The sequence below is a fragment of the Barbus barbus genome (assembly GCF_936440315.1).
Source record: "Barbus barbus genome assembly, chromosome: 13".
Taxonomy (NCBI): Eukaryota; Metazoa; Chordata; class Actinopteri; order Cypriniformes; family Cyprinidae; genus Barbus; species Barbus barbus.
The window spans coordinates 5,161,248-5,181,318 of record NC_136741.1 but is presented as its reverse complement, the minus strand read 5'-3'; the positions used below and the strand labels follow the sequence as shown (position 1 = coordinate 5,181,318).

Sequence of the window (20,071 nt, the reverse complement as noted above, 5' to 3'; positions counted from 1 at the left end):
GCAAACAGTGATCACAGAGGTTTACCACTAAAACACGAAAGAAAAAATGTAGTAATAAAATTGGAACAAAACTTAATTTTGAATTACTACTTGAAGTACATTCTGTGGCACAATAGTCATTTATTTTTGTCACAAATCAAGAACTCAATTCTTAATTTTCTCCACAGAAATTCTGTTTTGTACAATCAGTTTTAATCAGTCTTGAAACCCACTAATACTGTGGTATGCTTAAAATCTATGTTAAACTAAATAAAATTTGTCCAAACAATATCTTTCTATACAATAAAAATTACAGCCTTTAAGTTCTTGCACTGCCTGCATTTTTAGAAAACCTCATATCATATGACCTCTGATTTGTGTCAGTATAGTGATTAATAGCTACGGTTTAGCGAAAGAGATAGCTGAGCTAAGAAAGCCGCACCTGGAATATCTCAAAGCCAGCAATGTCCAGGATGCCAATGAAGGAAGCTCCCTGGCGCTTGGTCCTGTCCAGAGCTTTATTAATGCGGTGAACAAGCCAGCGGAACAACCTTTCGTATGTGGCCTTGGCCAGGGCTTCCACTGCAAAATCAGCCTGGTCAAAGAAACAGAGAGACAGGATCAGGCAAAGGGAAAAAGTGACAAACCTCACATTTACAAAAATATCCCTTATAATATAGAATCACACTATAATAACACAGACACAAAAGTAGGGTTGGGTATCAAGAACTGGTTTCATTTTAGAACCACTTCCACTTTTTAAAAAAATCGTGGAGCCAATAGGACACATGCTTCTTTTTTTTTATTGGAATCGATAAGCAGAATCCGTATTGCTAAAATTCAATACCCAACACTAAAAATGGTAAGCAAAGCCTGAAATGACCCTCTAGTGGAATTATTTTCCAAACAGGTTTCCCAAACACTACCCCCTCTGCAGAATTTGTTCAGTTATGATAACATTTTAATGACAGGAGACTAGCAGCCTATTGTTGTAAGAGGACAGAGGAGAAAAGGAAATGTGAATAGAACAAAAGTACAGCAATGGTCTACAATCAGTCCTGACAAGATTCAAGAGATAAAACACTAATGAAAACACCGCTTCATAGCTGAAAGGGTGGGTGATTTGACAGATATACAGTAGACAACGTAATAGCTCATTACCTGTTCTTTAGTTTGGGCTTTTTGTACATAGTCTCTGCCCACTTTGATTCTTGGAGACAGGATGGCACGTGTGAACTCCATGACATTCATGCCCAGCAGGTGGCAAAGCTTTTGAGCAGCTGAAAAACAGAAAACACTCACTTGTTCACAAAATGGTCCTCTAATGCAAGCTGACCAAAAATGATGACATTCTTTTTCGATTTATAGGATTTTAGAAGTATCCCTTATGCACTTAAATGGTGGTGAGAGAAGTTATTATGGGACATTTTTGCTCATGAATATAAGAGGTATTTCAAATAAGTCAGGTCGTTATTGCAATTTACTGACTTCTAAACCCCTACAGCCCATTTAGCAGCCAAACAAACCCCAAGAGTCCCCCCCAGGACCACCAGCACGACTATAACTTTCCAGCTTCAAGTCGTGAATGACTTGGAGGCTTGAACAGATGAAAGTTTCAATATACCATGAACAGTGATGATAAAAATGAATGAATCAAAATGCCAGTGGAGTAAGCTTGCTGGAATGCATCATGACGGTAAAACTTTTGGGGCTCTTACGTAAACACGATTGATTTAACGCAACTTAGCACAACTATTCCGGTATTTTCTTTTAATATGAAACGGATCCAAAAACCATTCAAACTGTCATCATGGGAGCCCAAGAGAAGTCCAACGGGTAATTTGTCAAAACAGAGCAGTGGAAAACTGCACAAAACATCTGGCGCAGAGGTTAGGTTGGAGGGTAGTGTGGATAGCGAACACACTTTAATGCTAATGCACTGCCAAAAGATTTACGGAGTTATACAAGTACTTCACCAGGGGTGCAAACTCGTCAGGAGTGAAAAAGGTGACAAAAACACATTTTTATATATATTTGGACCAGAAACAAGACAAAAAATCTAAGTAGGAAAACATTTTTTGCAGTGCACCATTCAAGGATAAACACCTTTATATGATTAAAAGACATTTGAGCGACAACTACGGTCTACAATCAACAAGGATGATTACATGAACTTAGTCAGGGGAAATAAACCACTGTAAATTTTCATTTCAGCACTCAAATTTTTGAAGCAGCTGACGGGCTAAACGCGATGTGTTTCTCCATCTTGAAACAGGCTGTTACACTTCATTTCCAGCGATTTCGTCGACTTGATTGCACAGACACCATTTAAACTGAACTGAGCTGGATGATGCCATCACTGAATTCAATAATGCCTTTAACTGAAAATTGAGTGTTTAATCTTGTCATTTTACATTGACACCATTTTCCTATTTTGATATTGTGCAGTTGCTTTGAAACAATTTGTATTGTTAAAAGCGCTATATAAATAAAGGTGACTTGACAGGCTGACACCTAGCTTTGGCTTAGCGCTGCCTGACTTGAGCTCAGTGATACTAACATTACTATACATTAAACGGTATGCTTTACTTGTAGGTCGAACAGTTCTCAAATCGACTTCATGTCAGAGTAATAGCTTACTGATATGCGAGACAAATGTTAAGGTCGAGACTGAGAAGCATTTTTGCAAAGGGTAGCAAACTAATGTAGTGATAACGTAACTTACAATCGTCATAGCTATCGCAACAGCAGCCTCACACACACACACACACAAAAAAAAAAGCAGCCTCACGCAGTAATCACCATTTAAACTGGAACACCATAATTTACAGCAGATACAAATGCATTCCGTCTGAAATATGGACAGTTGCCTGCAGCGTGTAAAAGTTAGGCTTCAGGAGTGAGATTGGTTGGATGAGGGAAAGAACATTAAGGTAAGCCAATCAGAGGCAGAGTAGGGCGGATCCATTCCTTTGCCAACAGGGGAAAAAACCGCTACAGGTGACGTGACACAGATGACTCGCAGATACAACAACGACTACGATTTATTTATAACTTAGATTTCCATTACTGAAAAAAAAAAAAGAAACATTATCTCGGTGCTAAAATAAGGCATTATGCATTTCTGAAACTTGTAAAACAGATGAATACCTGTGTTTTCTGGCATAGAGGCCTGGTCGGTGTTTCTCTCCTTCTTGAACACAATGTTGCCAAACTGCAGGACGGCTGATACCACCTTGAGCATTGCTGCAGTGTAAAAAAAAAAAAAAAAAGGACAAGAGCGTCAATAGTATGTGGGTAGTTGACATGAAATGTTTTTGGAAGGTCGATGTCCTGCAGTGTGGCATGCTTATACTCCATTTAAAACTATTTTATCCAGAATTTCGTTATTATTGTATACTTATTAGGGATGTTAAACAGTTACATTTAATCAAGATTATTCCTTATTTTTTTTCATATCCATCCTTTTCAGTCTCATTTGAGGGGTTCAAATATTTCAGTGGATGAGGACTATATGATGAAACTGAACAGGAAGATTTATGCAGGAGTTTTATTTTCCTCAAAACAAACATTTCTGAATTGCATCAAATTGCAAAGTAAATGTAATAAAATTTAATTAAACAAAAAATAACTTAAGAGAATGAGAAAAATTTACTTAAAAGAATGAAACGGTTAAATTGTGTACTAAATTGTTAGTGTTTAAACAAACTTAATTGAACGTGTTAACTGCATGTTAAATGTTAAGTGCATGTCTTAAAATAATAATAGGGTTGTCAAGGTTATCAACTCATTAATAGAGAGACTACATGAGGCTCTTGTTCTGTATATTCATTGACCATTTTGAATGCAACGTGAAGGCAAAAAGGTGTGCAATACCCGTTTATGATGATTTACTAGTATGCATGTATAAAGCAGCAGTAAATATACTACGTAGTAGAAGTAGGTTTGTTTCATGTATGCTTACATAAGATTTCATCATGGGAGAAGCTCATAATATGCATGGCTTCCATGGTCTCTTGGAAATTATCTTTGTCCTGTTGGCCTGGAATGGGAACGTTACCGTTGGAGATGAAGCGGTAGTTATTGAAGCCCTCCAGGAGTAGATCAGCTGCCAGAAGAACAAGAGCATTAACAGCTGCAATCTTCTCTAGACAGCAGACTGCACCATACTCTTCATAATCAGTCTGATTACTTTACATGTTGAGAATATCCAAAGCCTGTTTCATTACATCCATGTTGACCTTGCACTTAGAATGAAGTCTTCCAATCTCATTGCAAAAACTGACTAAAAACTTAACCATGTAATAAGAAATACTCACATCTTAGATGCTCTCCAGCACCAGCCAACAGCTGGTAGAAAACATGGAAGGTGCGTTCATCTTTGGCTTGGCGAACAGCCCTGGACTTTTCAAGAAGATCTTTAGACTGAGTTAAGGGCAAGCAAAGTCCATTTGCTCTTTTTTCAGTCTATGTCAAATCAAAGCTGTACACATTTTTCGTAGCACTATATTTAAATGTAATAAAACTAATACGCAAAGATTAGAAATTGTTTGATTTTATTTTTATTTGTAAAATACTAAATAATACTTTTAATACCCTTACTCCTACTGAAAAATAAAGAGACACAGAAATTCACCCATTTCAGGCATTTGATCTTGCCGCTATTTGCAGCAATGCTCAAATGTAATTGCATGGTTATCAGATCAGGATACAGGTTTCAATGTTGGCCCCCACAATGTAACCGGTTACATCAAAGTTGATGCGGATGAACTTGCCCTGTGGAAAGACAAATATTTAAGATATGCATTTTTTACAATACACCATTGCGTCATAGCTATCATTATATATGGGCCTAATCAACATTTCTAAGAATTCATTTGAGCAGATGATCATCTACACCAGGGGTTCCCAAACACAATCCTGGAGCCTCCCCAAAACTGCACATTTTGATAATGTGCAGTGTTGGGGAGCCTCCAGGAACGAGTTTGGGAACCCCTGATCTACAATATTTGGACAGAGGGGCTTGTGCATTCATGATATGCAGCACATGTTTAAAAAGCTCTACCTGAAAAGAATCTGTACTCAAAGTATGTGTAAAAGGCTAACAGACATGGTTATTTGCAGCAAATGCCCCCAAAATAATTACCTAAAGGAAGGCCTGAAGAATCAAATTCCTCTGTGGCTTTTGATTTGTTTGTATGCTTAAAAGCTTTCTGCTGACTTTGACGCATGCCAGCGAAAACTCAAGCAGCAGACAAGAGGAGCCAATGCAAGACAAGACGGCTACTTCTTCAGATCGCTGAATGTGGATTTTACTGAGTGTGTATCTAAATGGCCCTTTCCAGATGCTACACGCATAACATAATAAATGTCATTGTAAAGTAATAAATAAATAAACATAATCAGTAAACATAACGGTCATTGCCAAAATGTAACAAGAATGTAATAAAACGCTATGGCAATGTTTAAAGGGTCATGAAACACTACATTTTCTGAGAGGTTTTTATGTTGCACATCATAGAAGACAATGCTAGCATGCTTTATTTTTAATTGAAGGAATAAAATGGTAAATATACAATTTTTGGGGGGGGATGTTTTTAATAATCCTATTTTTTTTTATTTTTTTTTAAATCTGAATTATTCACTACAGCATGTGTTGATTTCCTATCACAGACGCTTCAGACTGAGATCACTTACAGTAAGTGAGAGAAACGCTCACAGATTGAAAGTGTTTGTTTTGTCATTGCTGTGTAGTGGGCAAGGTATGGCATAAATTCTCTTCTATAGGCCGATTCATTTATGGCTTACATAAACACTGCTAAATAAACTACAAAAGTTTTTAAAGATGCTACAGCGTGTTTTTATAACGTATATTTTCCTTGCAGAGTGCAAATGTAAACAGCTGTGCATTTATTTATTTATTTAATGTACAGCGAGCTTATGTATAATATGTTGACTATTATTCCATTAACGCTGGTAACGCTGTTGTTTTGTCTGTCCACACCCACTTTTGCGGTGAGAACTAACCAGTGCTGAAACAGGGTTACAGTAGGAAAAACAGAGGTGGAATGATCAGACTTAGACCAACTTACAAAGCGTGAAGAGTTGTCATTTTTCACTGTCTTGGCATTCCCAAAGGATTCCAGAATAGGGTTTGCCTGCAGGAGTTGACGCTCTAACTCTCCCTGTAATGCAATAGTCACTGGTTAGAAACATTAAATATTTTAAATACACGATTAAATTAAGTTTCATACAAGAACAGATACAAAATGAACATTAAAGTTCAAAAGGTAGTGTATAACTAAAAAGCAATAGAAAATGTTTGTGAAACTTTGAAAAGAAACCCAGTGAAAATGTTCTATTTAACACCAATAAACAGAGTGAAAGAAAAGAGAAACATTTCCAATTTTACAAACTTGCAAATTTGACCATATATTACCTTAAAACAGTATGCTGCAGATCACCTTGGATTAGTTTGTATCATTAGTAAGGTCTTTATTAACATCCCCTTTTTAATACACATACGTTTTGGAGTGGGATGACTGACTCCAAACTCAAAAGTTCCATATCATCTTGAACACAAATACCATTTATTTACTGTATTCTTCACAGTATTTTGTTAAGATGGTGTGGCTAACAATGATCAGTCTGCTTCCATAGCAAAGCCATTTCTCTTCATTTGACCCTCAAACCAGAAGCAGATCATCTGGATGGAGTAAAAATACACTACCCTATAAACCTAATTAAAGCCTGGGTAGCCAGGAGGCTTTTTGTGCAAATTCTCACTGGCTGCCTGAAACACAGGCATTTGGGGGGTCGGAGAGGAAACTCCTCAAATTAGCAACGACAGACGCCCAAAGCCCCACTGTGCCACATCACAGAGTTAGTCTGCATCACAGCTCCCCAGCAACAAAACTGGGACATTCACCCCCCTTACATCCTCTAGTCACCCTCAGTGTTGCCCACGGCCACCTGATAGGAAGTTTAGACAGGTGTCCCATTGTTCTTGCTGCTGTCATTATCAAGAGAGAATGGCCACTGTGAATTTACACCCCGTTCCCATTACGTCACCCAAACGACGGTGGATACAGTCCAGGGGATTTTGTGGTTTAAAGTTTTAAAATTTTCATGCTTACAGAAATGTAATATTATAAAAAGCCTAAATAGACTGCAAGATGTTTATAGACCACAAGATCTTTAACTGTTGAATTAGTTGCTGAATTGTTTAAACATATCTGGGTGTATCTGAGAGACAGACAAAAATCAATAACTAAAGTCAGAAGTTTTAAAAAAGCATTAGTGATGAAGCATTAAGAAAAATAACAGGTTTCACTCTCATCTAAACCGAAGATAAAGTAACCTTTGCAGTGGTATGACAAAATTGCATTAGCATTGGTAATTTTTAGCAAATGAAGGTCTGATTAGATTAAGTCAAAAAGGTACTTTCATCATTACAGTAAGTATGCAAAGAACTACTGGCATTTGAGCTGCTCTTTGTAAATGGACATTCCAGAACTTTCCAGCTGCATGGATGGAGCAGAGTAACGTGTGATCTGACAAATGGGAATTCAGCACTACAACCATCATGCAGTACTTTTAAAGTGTACAGGATTCACAGAGAACAGAAGAGAATAATTAAGAAAGCAGATGTTATACGACAGAATGAGAAGTCGTTAGTAAAAACAAATAAATAAAAGATGAGGGTAAAATGAACGAAAATGATAGTTTCCTATGCCCAAAGAAGTAGCATGAGATAACAAAGAAAACAGGAAAAAACAAGGGACTACAAGCTACTCACATAAAACAGGATTCCGTTCTGTAATCAAATAATTATCATGGAAACAGAGGTGTTAATGTCACAGAGGGAAATACACAAACACACAACAGACAAAACACACAAGCAAGAGGTGATTTAAAAGCTGAACAAAATGAGGCTGGTTTATAATGTTGCTGGTCTAAATGACAGAACTGACCTTTATGTGTGGTGCTACAAACACTAAATTTCATTACTTTTTTTTTTATCTCTTAGACATCAGCTCAGGTTGTACATGATCAGCTCTTTACTTCCATACAACTAAATTAAATATGAAAATGACTTTCAGATTTTCACATCATGCAAATTTATCACAATGCCCCTAGCTATCCTGGCAAGTTAACTAGGTTTTTCTCTAATACGTTTTATCCAACACTAAACATGGACAGAGTGCATACATTCCAAACCATTTAGCAAATGTGACAAAATATGTACAAATAATTCAAATGTAAACCCCTTAAAGCAATGTGTTTACTTATTTAAAAAATATCCCCTTGGATTGGCTACATTCCATTGGTGTTTATACAGCAGGTTAGTTTTGCATGCACAGGCAGAGCAGGTATAAAAAGCTTAAAGGGAACTTGCCTGGAGCTTGACTGCTTTAGGAGATTCTGGCTGTTTGTATATAATAAACAGATGTAATATGTTAGAAGGCATCAGGGCCACATTCTCCAAGTGTCTTAGGCTGCATTTAAACTACAAGTCTTGATGACCAATTCCGATTTTGTGACTTTATCTGATTTTTTGGACGACATGCTTACATTTCTTTTAAAAGTGACCCGTATCCGATGTGTGCATTTTACACAGCACTTGGTGAAACAAGCCAAAAATAGCATATGACATCACAAATCAATTTGAATAGTACATTGAGTTTAATTTATTTGACATGAAATTCACAGAAAGGTTTTTAATGCAACAGTTACATCTATACATCAAAATAATATAGCCTAGTACAAATTATTCAGCAAGTGATGTACGCAGCTCCGCTGAAAGCTTGCGATGTATGGTATGTCTGTACCACGAAATGTAAAAAAAAAAAAAAAAAAAAACCTCACTTTTCAATGACGTAGGAGTCGCATTTACAGGGGAAATCCGATTTGTCTGCTTACACGGCAGGCGCAAATACACTTATCCGATTCATATCTGATTTATTTCCACGTATGAAATGGGCCTGAAACCGATCAGAGAATATTGGAATCCATGCGATTTTTTCCTGCTTACACTGTCATGGGCCATATCCGATCTGTGCCACATGGGAGGAAAAAAATAAAAAAAAAAAAATCGGAATTGGGTCACTTGAACCATGCAGTGTAAATGTGTCCCTAGACCACGGGACAGATCTAAGCCTTTAGTACCCATGCGAATACATTAAGACCAATAACCACAGCATGTAAAACTCTTTAGCGTGTTTGCATACATTTATGAAGGTAATACATGTTATCACAAATTAAGAGACCAGTAAAACTGCAAAAGGATGGCAAACTACAGGCCAGCACTGCAACCACTAAGATGTTTCCTCAATACAGGCCCACAAGTACTACTTATACACAGAGTTAAGAGTCAGCAGTTATTACTACATGATCATCTAGACAACAATATCAGTACATTACAATCTACACAAAACATCTATCAATGACATACAAGTGCATGTTATCCTCTGATGTATGTTAATTCGGTTAAAATTCCTCTTCCAGCAAAAGCACCCTGATGTCATTGTAACTAGATCAAATAGATTACATACGAGACATTGCAAATTAAAGAGTACAGTATGAGAGCTTCAACTGTAAATGCAGTAAAGATAAGTTATAAAAACTGACTATTTGTCTAACAACCTATTTGTAAATTCCTCTCAAAAAAGTCTTAATATGCTTAAAAGCAGCCGCACTAGAGCAATAGACGATTAGACAGATGTCTTTGCCCATTGCATCCCACACTTTTTTTTTTTTTTTTTTTTTTTTAAAGATGGCATGTCAATAGTCTACCTTCTAAAAGGGCTTCTAGAGACGTCTCCGTCTAAAAATGCAGACTGCCTAAAGATGAAGATGAACCCTAATTATATAAAGTTTCTTAAAACCGATTAGCAACATAGGAGTAATCGACAGAACATATGTAGTTTCGCATATGATTCTAAATTTACTAGTTTTTAACCTGCAAGCCTCATTATCCTATCCTGCTCAGTACTGCCCCCTACTGAGGTGTGACAGTGTCCCAAAATATGCTTACATATCCCTCTCTCCACACCTATATTATTGGTGAAATTCAACAAGAATGTCAAGATGAATGATTCAGCGAATGGCCGAGAGAAATGGAACTTACTGGAATGTTATGGTCCTTCCTTCCTTTGTGAGACGATGCAACATGAGCCAGGTACTGGATGACTTTTTTGGTATTCTCTGTCTTTCCAGCACCTGATTCCCCTCTGCAAGGGAAAAATCCAATCAAAAGCAAACACACAAATATCATTAGAACAATAAAATATCCAAATAAAATAAAACACAACAGATTGGGTAGATACTTAAGTACATTTGCATTCCACAAGCTAAATTAAGCATCAGGCTGCATAACAGGTCTGCTAGCTCTGCTGTTTGTTTTTACAGCTGCAGCTCCTTTCAGCAGCTAGGACTCTGATTGAGGAGGATTTAGTCTATAGTGCTTGTGCATTACACAATGAGCTTTATTAAGTAGCCTAAACATTAAAAGTCTTTTATAATATGCAATAAATATAATGTATATTTATTTAATATATAAATATACAAATTAATCCTGTTGGAAACTTTTTATAACAATGATATGAATGCAAGAAATGCAGTTCTTCACAGGTCTGATTCAAAAATTCTTCTCCCCAATCTGCCCATAAATGGAAAAAATCTTTAGAAATGCGGCCAAAGTTTTTCCACAAAGGCCTGTGAAGTCATTCACTTAACATTGGCTTCAATCAATAAAATATAACAGCAAAATCTAATGCAAATGGGTGAACCACACAAAATGAAATAACAAAATGCTTAAAAATGCTATAACAAAATCAATTGTAAAGCACTATACACATTGACATTACGAACAGCTCATGATAAAACTATCAATAAAGTTAAGACCCTTAAAAGCACCCCAGCTACAGCAATAGATGATTAGACTGACATCTTTGCCAAATGTATTGCATCCCACTGTTTATTGAGTTAAAGATGTCATGGAAACCGTCTATCTTCTAAAAGCATCTCTTAAAACTCCTGCATTTTATTCCATTCTGAAAAAAGAAAATATCCTCATGTTGTTAAAAACTAGCAAGACGTATTAGTTGGAATCTACTAGAAGATTCTGTAAATCACTAAAGGCTTTCATGCTCCAAAAAGCATAATAAAAGTAGTCTGTATGATTGTACACTATAGTCACTTCTGAAGCCATAAATTGTCTTCATTCATTTATAAGCTGTTAAGTGCGAGATTCCTTAAACCTGCATTCAAGCTACATAGACATGCGTCTTCATAGTGGGTGTGTAGAATGGCATATGCTGCAGTGGTATCGACAGGAGGGGTTTACTTTGAGAGAGGATGTTAAAACCCACTCTCATAACCTCTTAGAGTGCCACAAAGACATGAGAGAGGCTGTTTACTTATTTACAATGTGCAAAGACAATAATTCAGGCTTAATCCATCAAGAGCTCAAATTTCTTTGGATGAATTCTAGGCTGACTAGAAATATTTGCCGTGGGTCTGACTCCCACTGTGAATGCATTACATGCCGAACAGCTGCAGCTACTGATATTTAATACCACCGTGATACATGACTCATGTTTTCAGGCATAGCTGTACATGTATGATTCCAAAAAAGCCCATTCCTGTGCAGCACTGGGGACGTGACATCACTTCCATCAGCCCCGACTTGATTGACGTAACATGTAACTGCTGAATAGAGATGACCTAACGGTTACTCACGTGCAAAGAATTGATTGGTCCTCACGATCTGCAAAAAAAGGAGACAGAGAAAAAAAAAAAATAATGGGTCAGCATTTTCAGTTCAGTTCACCTGAGCCTTTAATTCAAATCAATCCACTTTGATATTTAGGGGTGTGCCATATCATACCATCCATGATATATATATAATACATGCATAAATTGCATGTGTTCAAACAGCGCTGCAGGAGCTCTTCGTTAGCCACTAGCCAGGGTTCAAAATCCAAACTCTGAAACTGTGTTACTTTTATGAATTTCTACAAGGCATGTGACAATGTGATATGTGCATCTTCCCAAATTAGTAATGAGAATAATTTATAAATCTGCTGCTGTCAACCAACAAAAAGGACTTCCTACGGGTTTCCGTCAAAATAAAAGCTCCATCAACATTCATAAATGTCAGTATTGTAATTTTACGGTTGTTCTGTTAAATAAAAATTAAAAAGACAATAACAATGATAATTACTACAACAGCTCTATTAATACATTTATTATAACGTTCACACAGTGTTCAAATTGAGATCTGTAATATTTTCTAATGTTTTAAGAATTCCCTTCTGCTCAGCAAGGCTGCATTTATTTGCATAAAAATGGCCACAAAATATCATTTTACTAATTTTAAAGTTAATTTGTGCTTTGGTATAATGTCTGTTAGAAAGTTAAAAAATGTTCAGTGTTAAATAAGTATTTTAAATTGTTTTGCATTAGTGTACAATGTTTAAAAATAATAATTATTCCACGTAGTGTCGAATTAGGTAGTCTATCATCAATGACAGTAGCTCATTGGAAAAGGATGGAAAATGTCCTTCATTGTGTTTGCACTAATAAATGCTGCTTCCTGCCAGCTGCAATCACCAATAAAACGTTGTTCCATATTTTTTTGTATATCGTCATAAATATCGTTATCACAAATATTCTTGAAATACCGTGATATAATTTTGAGGCTATATCGCCCACCCTATTGACATTTAGAAGCATCTAAAACAGCAAAAGACAAATATTTCACCACAGAGTGATTTATCAAATACAAACAACACATGTACATTGATGCAATCTTGCAAAAGAACCTAAAACCCTATTTTATGGTTTATTCCTACCCAATTATTATTACAATCTGCCGTCATATCTGAATATACTCAACACTGCATATTATGACTATTCTGTCTTTTCAACAGACGGAAAGTTTTCATGAAAGAAAACACAGCAGAGAGAAAGATGGCTCAAAATAAAATGAAAATGAGTGCCAACTGAAAATGCTGTGTTGGCCTATAATGCAAGCCATAAAACATCTGCAAAACTCATTATGTCACATCTCGTCTATATTCAAAGTAGGTTTCCCACTCATCTGTAAATCTCACTTCATAAACAGGTTGGTCTTCCACAAAACGGAATGATTTCGCAACTTTGAAAGTAAAGGCTTTATAAGAAAATTCTAAAAGCAAGCAAAGAGGAGGATAGGGGACATCGTGTGACTGCTTATTTGAGGACGGTTTTTAAAAGAAGGCTTTTAACAGCACATATTTCTTATATGATGCAGATTGCCATTTTACTGATTTTGATGTTTTAGCTTCAATGTGAGCAAAACTCTCTGCCAACTTACGCATTTCATTTCCTAGCAACAAACAGTTAAATGTCAACTCTGGTATATGCCAGAGATATTTACATGAACATTATCCTATGCACGAGAAAACCTCTGACATGCTTTAAGTGCACTGATCTCTGTAACATCAGCTCACTTTAATCAAACACGAATGCATAGGTAATCGGGTGAGAGTATTAAGAGACTATGGCCAATACTGACCACAGTGTCAGGACACACTGGTCTCAGGTCATGCCCAGAGAAAGAGCAATCTGAAAGGAAACAGATCAGCAGATTTAATGTACTACCTAATGTCCTGCAGCCTCCTCCCAATACAGGACATCTGATAAGCTCATAAAGTAAACGACTTCCTCCGCATTGTACAGCAGTTACAAAACCACATACACTGTACTCGTCAAGCTTTTTGTGCTCACACTGGAGTATTCATCTGTATTACAGCATAACTCTCTGCATGTTCCTCCACAGGCTTGTGATTCACTTGAATACATTTTCTGTAAACCAGGGGCGAACTAACACACACCCACCCTAGGAGCTCTTCCAAGTGATTATTTGGGTGGTGTCTCAGTTCCCCAATCTGGAGCTGCAGAATGTTGCTAATGATGTAGATAAATAACTTCATGTCACCGTTAAACGGTTGCTCTTGCAGTATCAGATAGCTGCTGAGAACAGGCCATCCTTGAAACGCCAGGCATCTGTGTGTGTCTGGTGGAACCAAGAAGCACTAGATAAGATAAACCTGGCCAACCCGACCCAAAAATGTCCTCAGACATCTTTTCTTTTCAGGAGCAAGTCGCTGCTTTAATGTTTGTGCAGACTTTTTCTTAAACTAAGCTTGACATTTTGGCATATAACCCATTCAGCAGTGTTTTTTCTAAACTTGATCTACTTTAGATCAAGATTCATACGATTATTTTCATCTTGTACCTACAGTGTGAAAAGGCATATTCACACAGCACAAAATTCAAAAGACCAAAAGGAAATAATAAAGTTGCTCTATTGTTTCACATTGTCAGCCTTGTTAGCAGTGTTGCATGTCTCGGTGTGAAAAGATTACAGGAAATCGATCCAAGAGCTTTATTAAAATAAAATACCAGCTGTGCTTTTGAAGCGCTGCTTGTAGACTGATCACTGCTCCACCAAAGCAGTCAGAATTATGATAGTTTGATACATAATTTAGCATCCTCAGAGGACTTGTGGTGAAGATTCATCAAGCTCCTAAAAAGTAGTGAGGTCGTTTAAAATGCCACAACCAATTTGCTTCCTTCTTTTAGGCATGGAAAGGAGACTGTCCTGCAGTCCTCTAATGAGACACAGGGGTATCTGACTAAGTTCACCAATGGGAACAAAGGATGCCTGAAGATAAAATAGTGCTGACTGCTTTCCTATTCTGGCAGCAGGAGGTCAGGGCTGTCTGGGATGAAGAGGATCTACAGCTGGGCACATCCTCAGTATGGGGTTTCCTCCACCTGGACTCACTAAAAGTCTAACACTCGAGAACCCGCCTTCATATAAGAGGCCAAACGTGTAACAGAATATGGGAAAGAATGATAATACCATAAAAGGAAGCATGTAGCAACTGTTAGAACATCTTTTGTTTAAAAACTAGATAGCAGAAAACACAAGGACTAAAATATAGCTGCAAGCAGCGATGACGGGCCCAAGCCGTCAGTGCATACGCCACCCCGGTGGCATCGATAAAACGGTGCCCAGCGAGCACACACATTACAGTAACCCTCTGGCAGTTTGGTTTTAAGGGATACAGCAATTAAAGGGTTAATCCAAACTATCCAAACGAACAAATCACTGAAGTTTGATCTACATCATACAATGTATGTGGACGTTATTAGGCATCTCCTGGGTCTCATTTTTCGCCATACGTGCGTGCCAATTTTCAAGAGTTTTCGGGCACGTTAAGGCCCCCAAAAGTGCCTGGATGATTGAAAAAATAAAATAAATAAATAAAAATAATCCTTAGGGGAACAATAGGGCCCTGCGCCTTACTGGCTTGGGCCCTAATAACTCAATGTGCTCACGTATGAATCAACAGGAACAGAATGTTGGATTGATGTTGTCATAAGCAGAGCTATGAAACATGCCATGTTCAAAGACAAAGTTTTAGATAAAAGGTTTAGGGCTCAGGCTACAAGAACTGGAAGCAGTTCCAGGGTGGTGATGCTTCCTTTTGTGTGGCGTACATCAATCTCTGTGAACATTCATGACACTATCTGTCTCAGATACAGAGACACAGATATGGCAGCCAAGGATTCTGAAGAATGGCCTCTCCTATCAGCATAGCTGCAGAAAAGGGAAGCCTATAATCAAGTGAAGAGAGGGCTCTTGACTTCTTTTCACTGCATCCATTGTCAAGGCCTTAGCAACTCTTCTCTGAATAACGAACAGCTGATTACAGAGATTCCAGCATAATTCAGGCACAGCCATAAGAACGTGTGGAAATAATTAAATTAAACAGAGCTCCTAAACAAGCATTCAAAAGATAACTAATAACCCGTTATCTTTGTAATATGACAAGGCTTGGTCAGCAGATCATACCTCGCATACTTCCCGTTTCATTTAATTTGTTCATTGATTGGTTCCAAACCTGCTCTAGAAGATGTGTGGGCCATGATTCCAGTGTAATTAAATGTTTGTCAAATTCTTCAAAAAAAGAAAAAAAGAAAAAAAAAAAAAAAAAAGTATGTGACTGCAAACATAAAAGAAACAAACTTGAGTATAGATATCTCAACTTCATAAGCCATGAAAAGCACTTGTAAAACATCTATTTTTAGAAAATATAAATTTTCATATTTTATAAAACAGAATAGGGGCAATAGTCTGGAACCACAAATATATATATTTTCTCTTCATACATATCCAGACATAAATGACTAAAAGTCAAATTCCTCACTGCACAGAAACATGCAAGTGTGTGAAAAAAATAAAAAATGGTATTTGATTTGACTAACATCTTTTGAATAACTACCAGTCTCCACACAAATGATCATCATTAATACTAAATAAATAAATAAATAAATAAATAAATAGTTTGTCCTTCAAATACTTTTAATTTAAAGTGGGAATAAAGACATGTTTTACAAAACATTTGTTTCAATTAAATGTTCTGTTGTACTTTTGAACTCTATTAATTTCAAAATCAAAATGAATAATAAGAATAGTTTCTCATTAAAGAAAAATCACAAAATCAGCCATTTAGAATAATTTCTGAAGGATCATGTGACACTGAAGACTGGAGTAATAACTGCTTAAAGTTCAGCTTTTATAAATGACATCTATAGACCGGTCAAATCAATTATCAGACTCTCTCTAGTTAAAATCAGGGTAGTCTAGAGGACCGCTGTGAGCTTCAACTCCAAGTTCTCACTCCGCACCCCTCAGCTGGCCCACCCCTTCTGCATTAACCTACGACAGGACACATTCCTCACATACCAAACCACATCGCTGCCAGACACCAGAGAGAGGAGGCTGGACACAGACACAAAGGAAAAGCCTTCCAATGCTAGGGCTACTGTCACTTTCACCTCAATAACATGGGATGCACAAACATTCATTACACTTTCTTATGTGCATGCCAAGGCTAGTAAAACTCTGTGCTGCTGGACTCAAAACACATACAATTCCTTGCTTTGCAACAGTTTCTAACAAATACAGTTTATTGCAAAATATCATGGCTGAACTGAAATGTGGCACTGTTTTTGGAAACTGCACTTAGTATGGAAAAATGTATCATGCACAGGAACAACTGCAGTTGACATAACAAAAGGCAATTCCAACAAATAAAATAATTTGTGCCCGTTTTTGCTCAAGCAGGAATGAGGTCAACACATCAGAAAACGGTTCTGATGCTGAGATTTGATCCATAAAAAAAAAAAAAAAAGATCTGTGCCTCCTATCAAACCATAAACAACATCTACCACAGCTGAAAGAAATGACTGTAATACTGAATGCCAAAAGGGCTGCCAATAATTTAATCAAGAGCAGCATAAGGGTAGGAAAATATTTTAATAATGCATCAGTTTATAATACGTGGTGATGATGGTTCTAATTGCAATGAGTCCGTGTTTACACACTGATCAGACAATCAAGTCTGTTTCACCCCTCATGGTGATGCAGAAAGGCAGTGAAGTGCAAAGTAAACAAAGCCTGTCAGAATGACTTCAGGAAGATGATACAATACTGAACGATAAGAGAAGACGGAAGGTCTGGCACTCTAGCCCTGAATGGCTGAAAGTGTATCTGGCCTAATGCAAAGAAAAGTATTCTTATAATAAACAATCCATCATCGAATAAGGGCGGACAATGTCAAAAAATAAACATGTTAGGGATTACTATAAACTCATAACAGTTAATGTTCTTAAAATAAATAAAATTCAAGATGGATCTGAAGCCTACCAATATTTTAAATATGCAAATTTTGTTAAATATTATTCCACTCATTTCTGTTGATTCCACAAGAATCGTTGTAGATTATTTTCATTATCGATTTTATCGACTAATTGTTGCAGCCTTACATCCGATGACCCCTTTAAAACAGAGTAATCATGGTATAGATGCATACTGTACCAAGGGTGGTGAATTTTTTTGTTGTGCTTCTAGTAGAAATATCTGTGGCACAGGGCTGCATAAATTTGACAAGTTAAAGTTTGGTCACACTATAATGAAATTTCACCTCAATAGCAATATATGAAGAACTGTTTACACAGAAGTCACTTTTTAAGCAAGCAGCTATTTTGTCGGGCAATGCAGCAAATCTACATGACCAACTTGAACATGAGCAAAAATATACAGATTTCATCCCTTGTGCAAAACGCCTACTTCCTTTTGTAATGACTAGATTTCGCATGCATTTTAAAGTATTTGGCTGAGCAGTTGTAGAGTGGCTAATCTTAGCGATGAGCATTTTCCCAAAATTTTGCATTCGAATGTTTGGGCTCATAAAAAAACGAATATTCGTTTATTTAAATGAGGTTTAATGAGAAAGACGTTATTTTTCATTATCAAGTTTGTGTCACGATTTCTGAACAAGCTTATGATTAGCCGTTACACAATGTTCTACAACGTTATGTTATATCGCAAGGTTTTATTTTTAGTTGAAAACGTGTAAACAAAAATACATAAAAAGCATTCAAGATCAAGCAGAGAAAACGGAAAAATCAAGCAGATTGTGCCAATTACAGTACAGAACGTAGGCTATAGGCTACTCGAGTCAGCCTATATTTATTGTGTTTACATTGTTTCATGTATTAATTCTGAGAGAAACTATAATATCCACATGGCCATTTCACCTCAGGTATTTATCAGATATTTATTCGTATTTATTCTCAGATATTATTTGACCACAGAAAACAATTTACTGTTTATGTTGATAAAACATTTTGTACTTTCAACAGAACATTTTCATATGAAGCAAAAGACAATTGCAAAAGTAAACAGATAAGACGCATGAGCTCATAGACATTAAAATAAACAGGCCTGAGTGAATCATTCGTATGAACTGCAGTGCAAAAACAACAAGCAGGCAACGACAAGTATCCGCAACAGGATAACCACCCATCTGCTGCAACTGCTGTCCGCAGGAATTTATCATGTAGCTGTTTGAAGTGACAAGCCCGTCAGTCACACACTGAGAAATATAACTCACTAGCTACCCAGTGAGCCGACCCAGATATGGCCTGATCAGAAGTGACACAAACTACTGGAGACTGCATCTCTATTACACAGAACACCATCATGATTGCATGTCATTCATCTTTATCAAATTACAAACCAAACATCTAGAGACCTTCAGACTACACATACTCTCATAAGAAATGCTGCACAATCTTATTATGTCCTAAATATATTCCCACTATGAGGATACATTACAATCTACAATAGGATTAATTCAGAGACAGGAGATTCATTCAGAGACATGTCATCCTTGCTGGAATTAAATAAAGTAAATCATGATATCAGCTGATGTTTAGCAAGCTAAGAATATATCATCTGCTTTTGTCAGGGGCTCAGCTCACAAAGGCATTATGGGATACTGTAACCATGTAGTGTGGGAGGGCATTTGTTCCCTGATTCTGTTGTGCTCAAGGGGTGTGTTTAGCAATGTGGGCAGCCAGCCTCAGACTACTGCAAGAACAAACACCTCAAAGGTCATGGCTGTCTGACACAAACAACCCTGGTAAACCCTGGACCCTTCATGCTATGTGGATGTACAAACAAAATAAACACTTAACTCAAGAATTATTTATACATGACATATTTATACATACTCAAACACCGTGTGGTCTTCTGTATGGGATTAGACAGAAGCTAAAAGTATTGAACATAGAACAACTCATAAGCCTAAATCAACCAAACCAACCAAATATTTATAAGAAAAAATAAAATAAGAGAATACAAACCCATAAGTCAAAACTTCAGAGAGTTCCAATACTAATTTTCTTCCCATTTATTTTTTTATTTTTAACTGCTTCTCAGAATTGAATTTAGCACTTTGATCAAGTTACAATGATTTTGGCACAAATATGTAGATCCATAATTGTCAGGTGTATTACTGTATTATTGCACAGACCAAAATGGACAACACCATGTCCACAAACTTGCAAAGTAGAGTTATAGTAGGTAATACTGAAATATGTCCATAATTTTTAGAACAGTCTTCATATAACTAGATGGTTTACTCAAACAAGCAAGGTTTAAGCAGCAAGTATCTACAGTATTGAT

The 20,071-nt window shown here is 36.8% G+C and overlaps 1 protein-coding gene across 3 annotated transcripts in view; it reads right to left on the bottom strand.

Annotated features, from left to right (window-relative positions):
• Positions 1 to 20,071, bottom strand: part of LOC306878930 (myosin-10-like) — a 67,663-nt gene that overhangs the window by 27,308 nt on the left and 20,284 nt on the right. The window contains exons 4-14 of one of the 3 annotated variants that reach the window (XM_079431545.1): positions 11,722 to 11,749; positions 10,109 to 10,211; positions 8,378 to 8,407; positions 7,778 to 7,795; positions 6,072 to 6,164; positions 4,692 to 4,755; positions 4,299 to 4,397; positions 3,944 to 4,087; positions 3,130 to 3,225; positions 1,141 to 1,259; positions 422 to 574 (exon numbers count right to left, since the gene is read on the bottom strand). In XM_079431545.1, the coding sequence (XP_079287671.1) occupies positions 422 to 574; positions 1,141 to 1,259; positions 3,130 to 3,225; positions 3,944 to 4,087; positions 4,299 to 4,397; positions 4,692 to 4,755; positions 6,072 to 6,164; positions 7,778 to 7,795; positions 8,378 to 8,407; positions 10,109 to 10,211; positions 11,722 to 11,749 (947 nt within the window). Of the gene's footprint in view, positions 1 to 421; positions 575 to 1,140; positions 1,260 to 3,129; positions 3,226 to 3,943; positions 4,088 to 4,298; positions 4,398 to 4,691; positions 4,756 to 6,071; positions 6,165 to 7,777; positions 7,796 to 8,373; positions 8,408 to 10,108; positions 10,212 to 11,721; positions 11,750 to 20,071 lie in introns of all 3 variants that reach the window. The other 2 variants (XM_079431547.1, XM_079431546.1) reach the window with 2 other exon arrangements.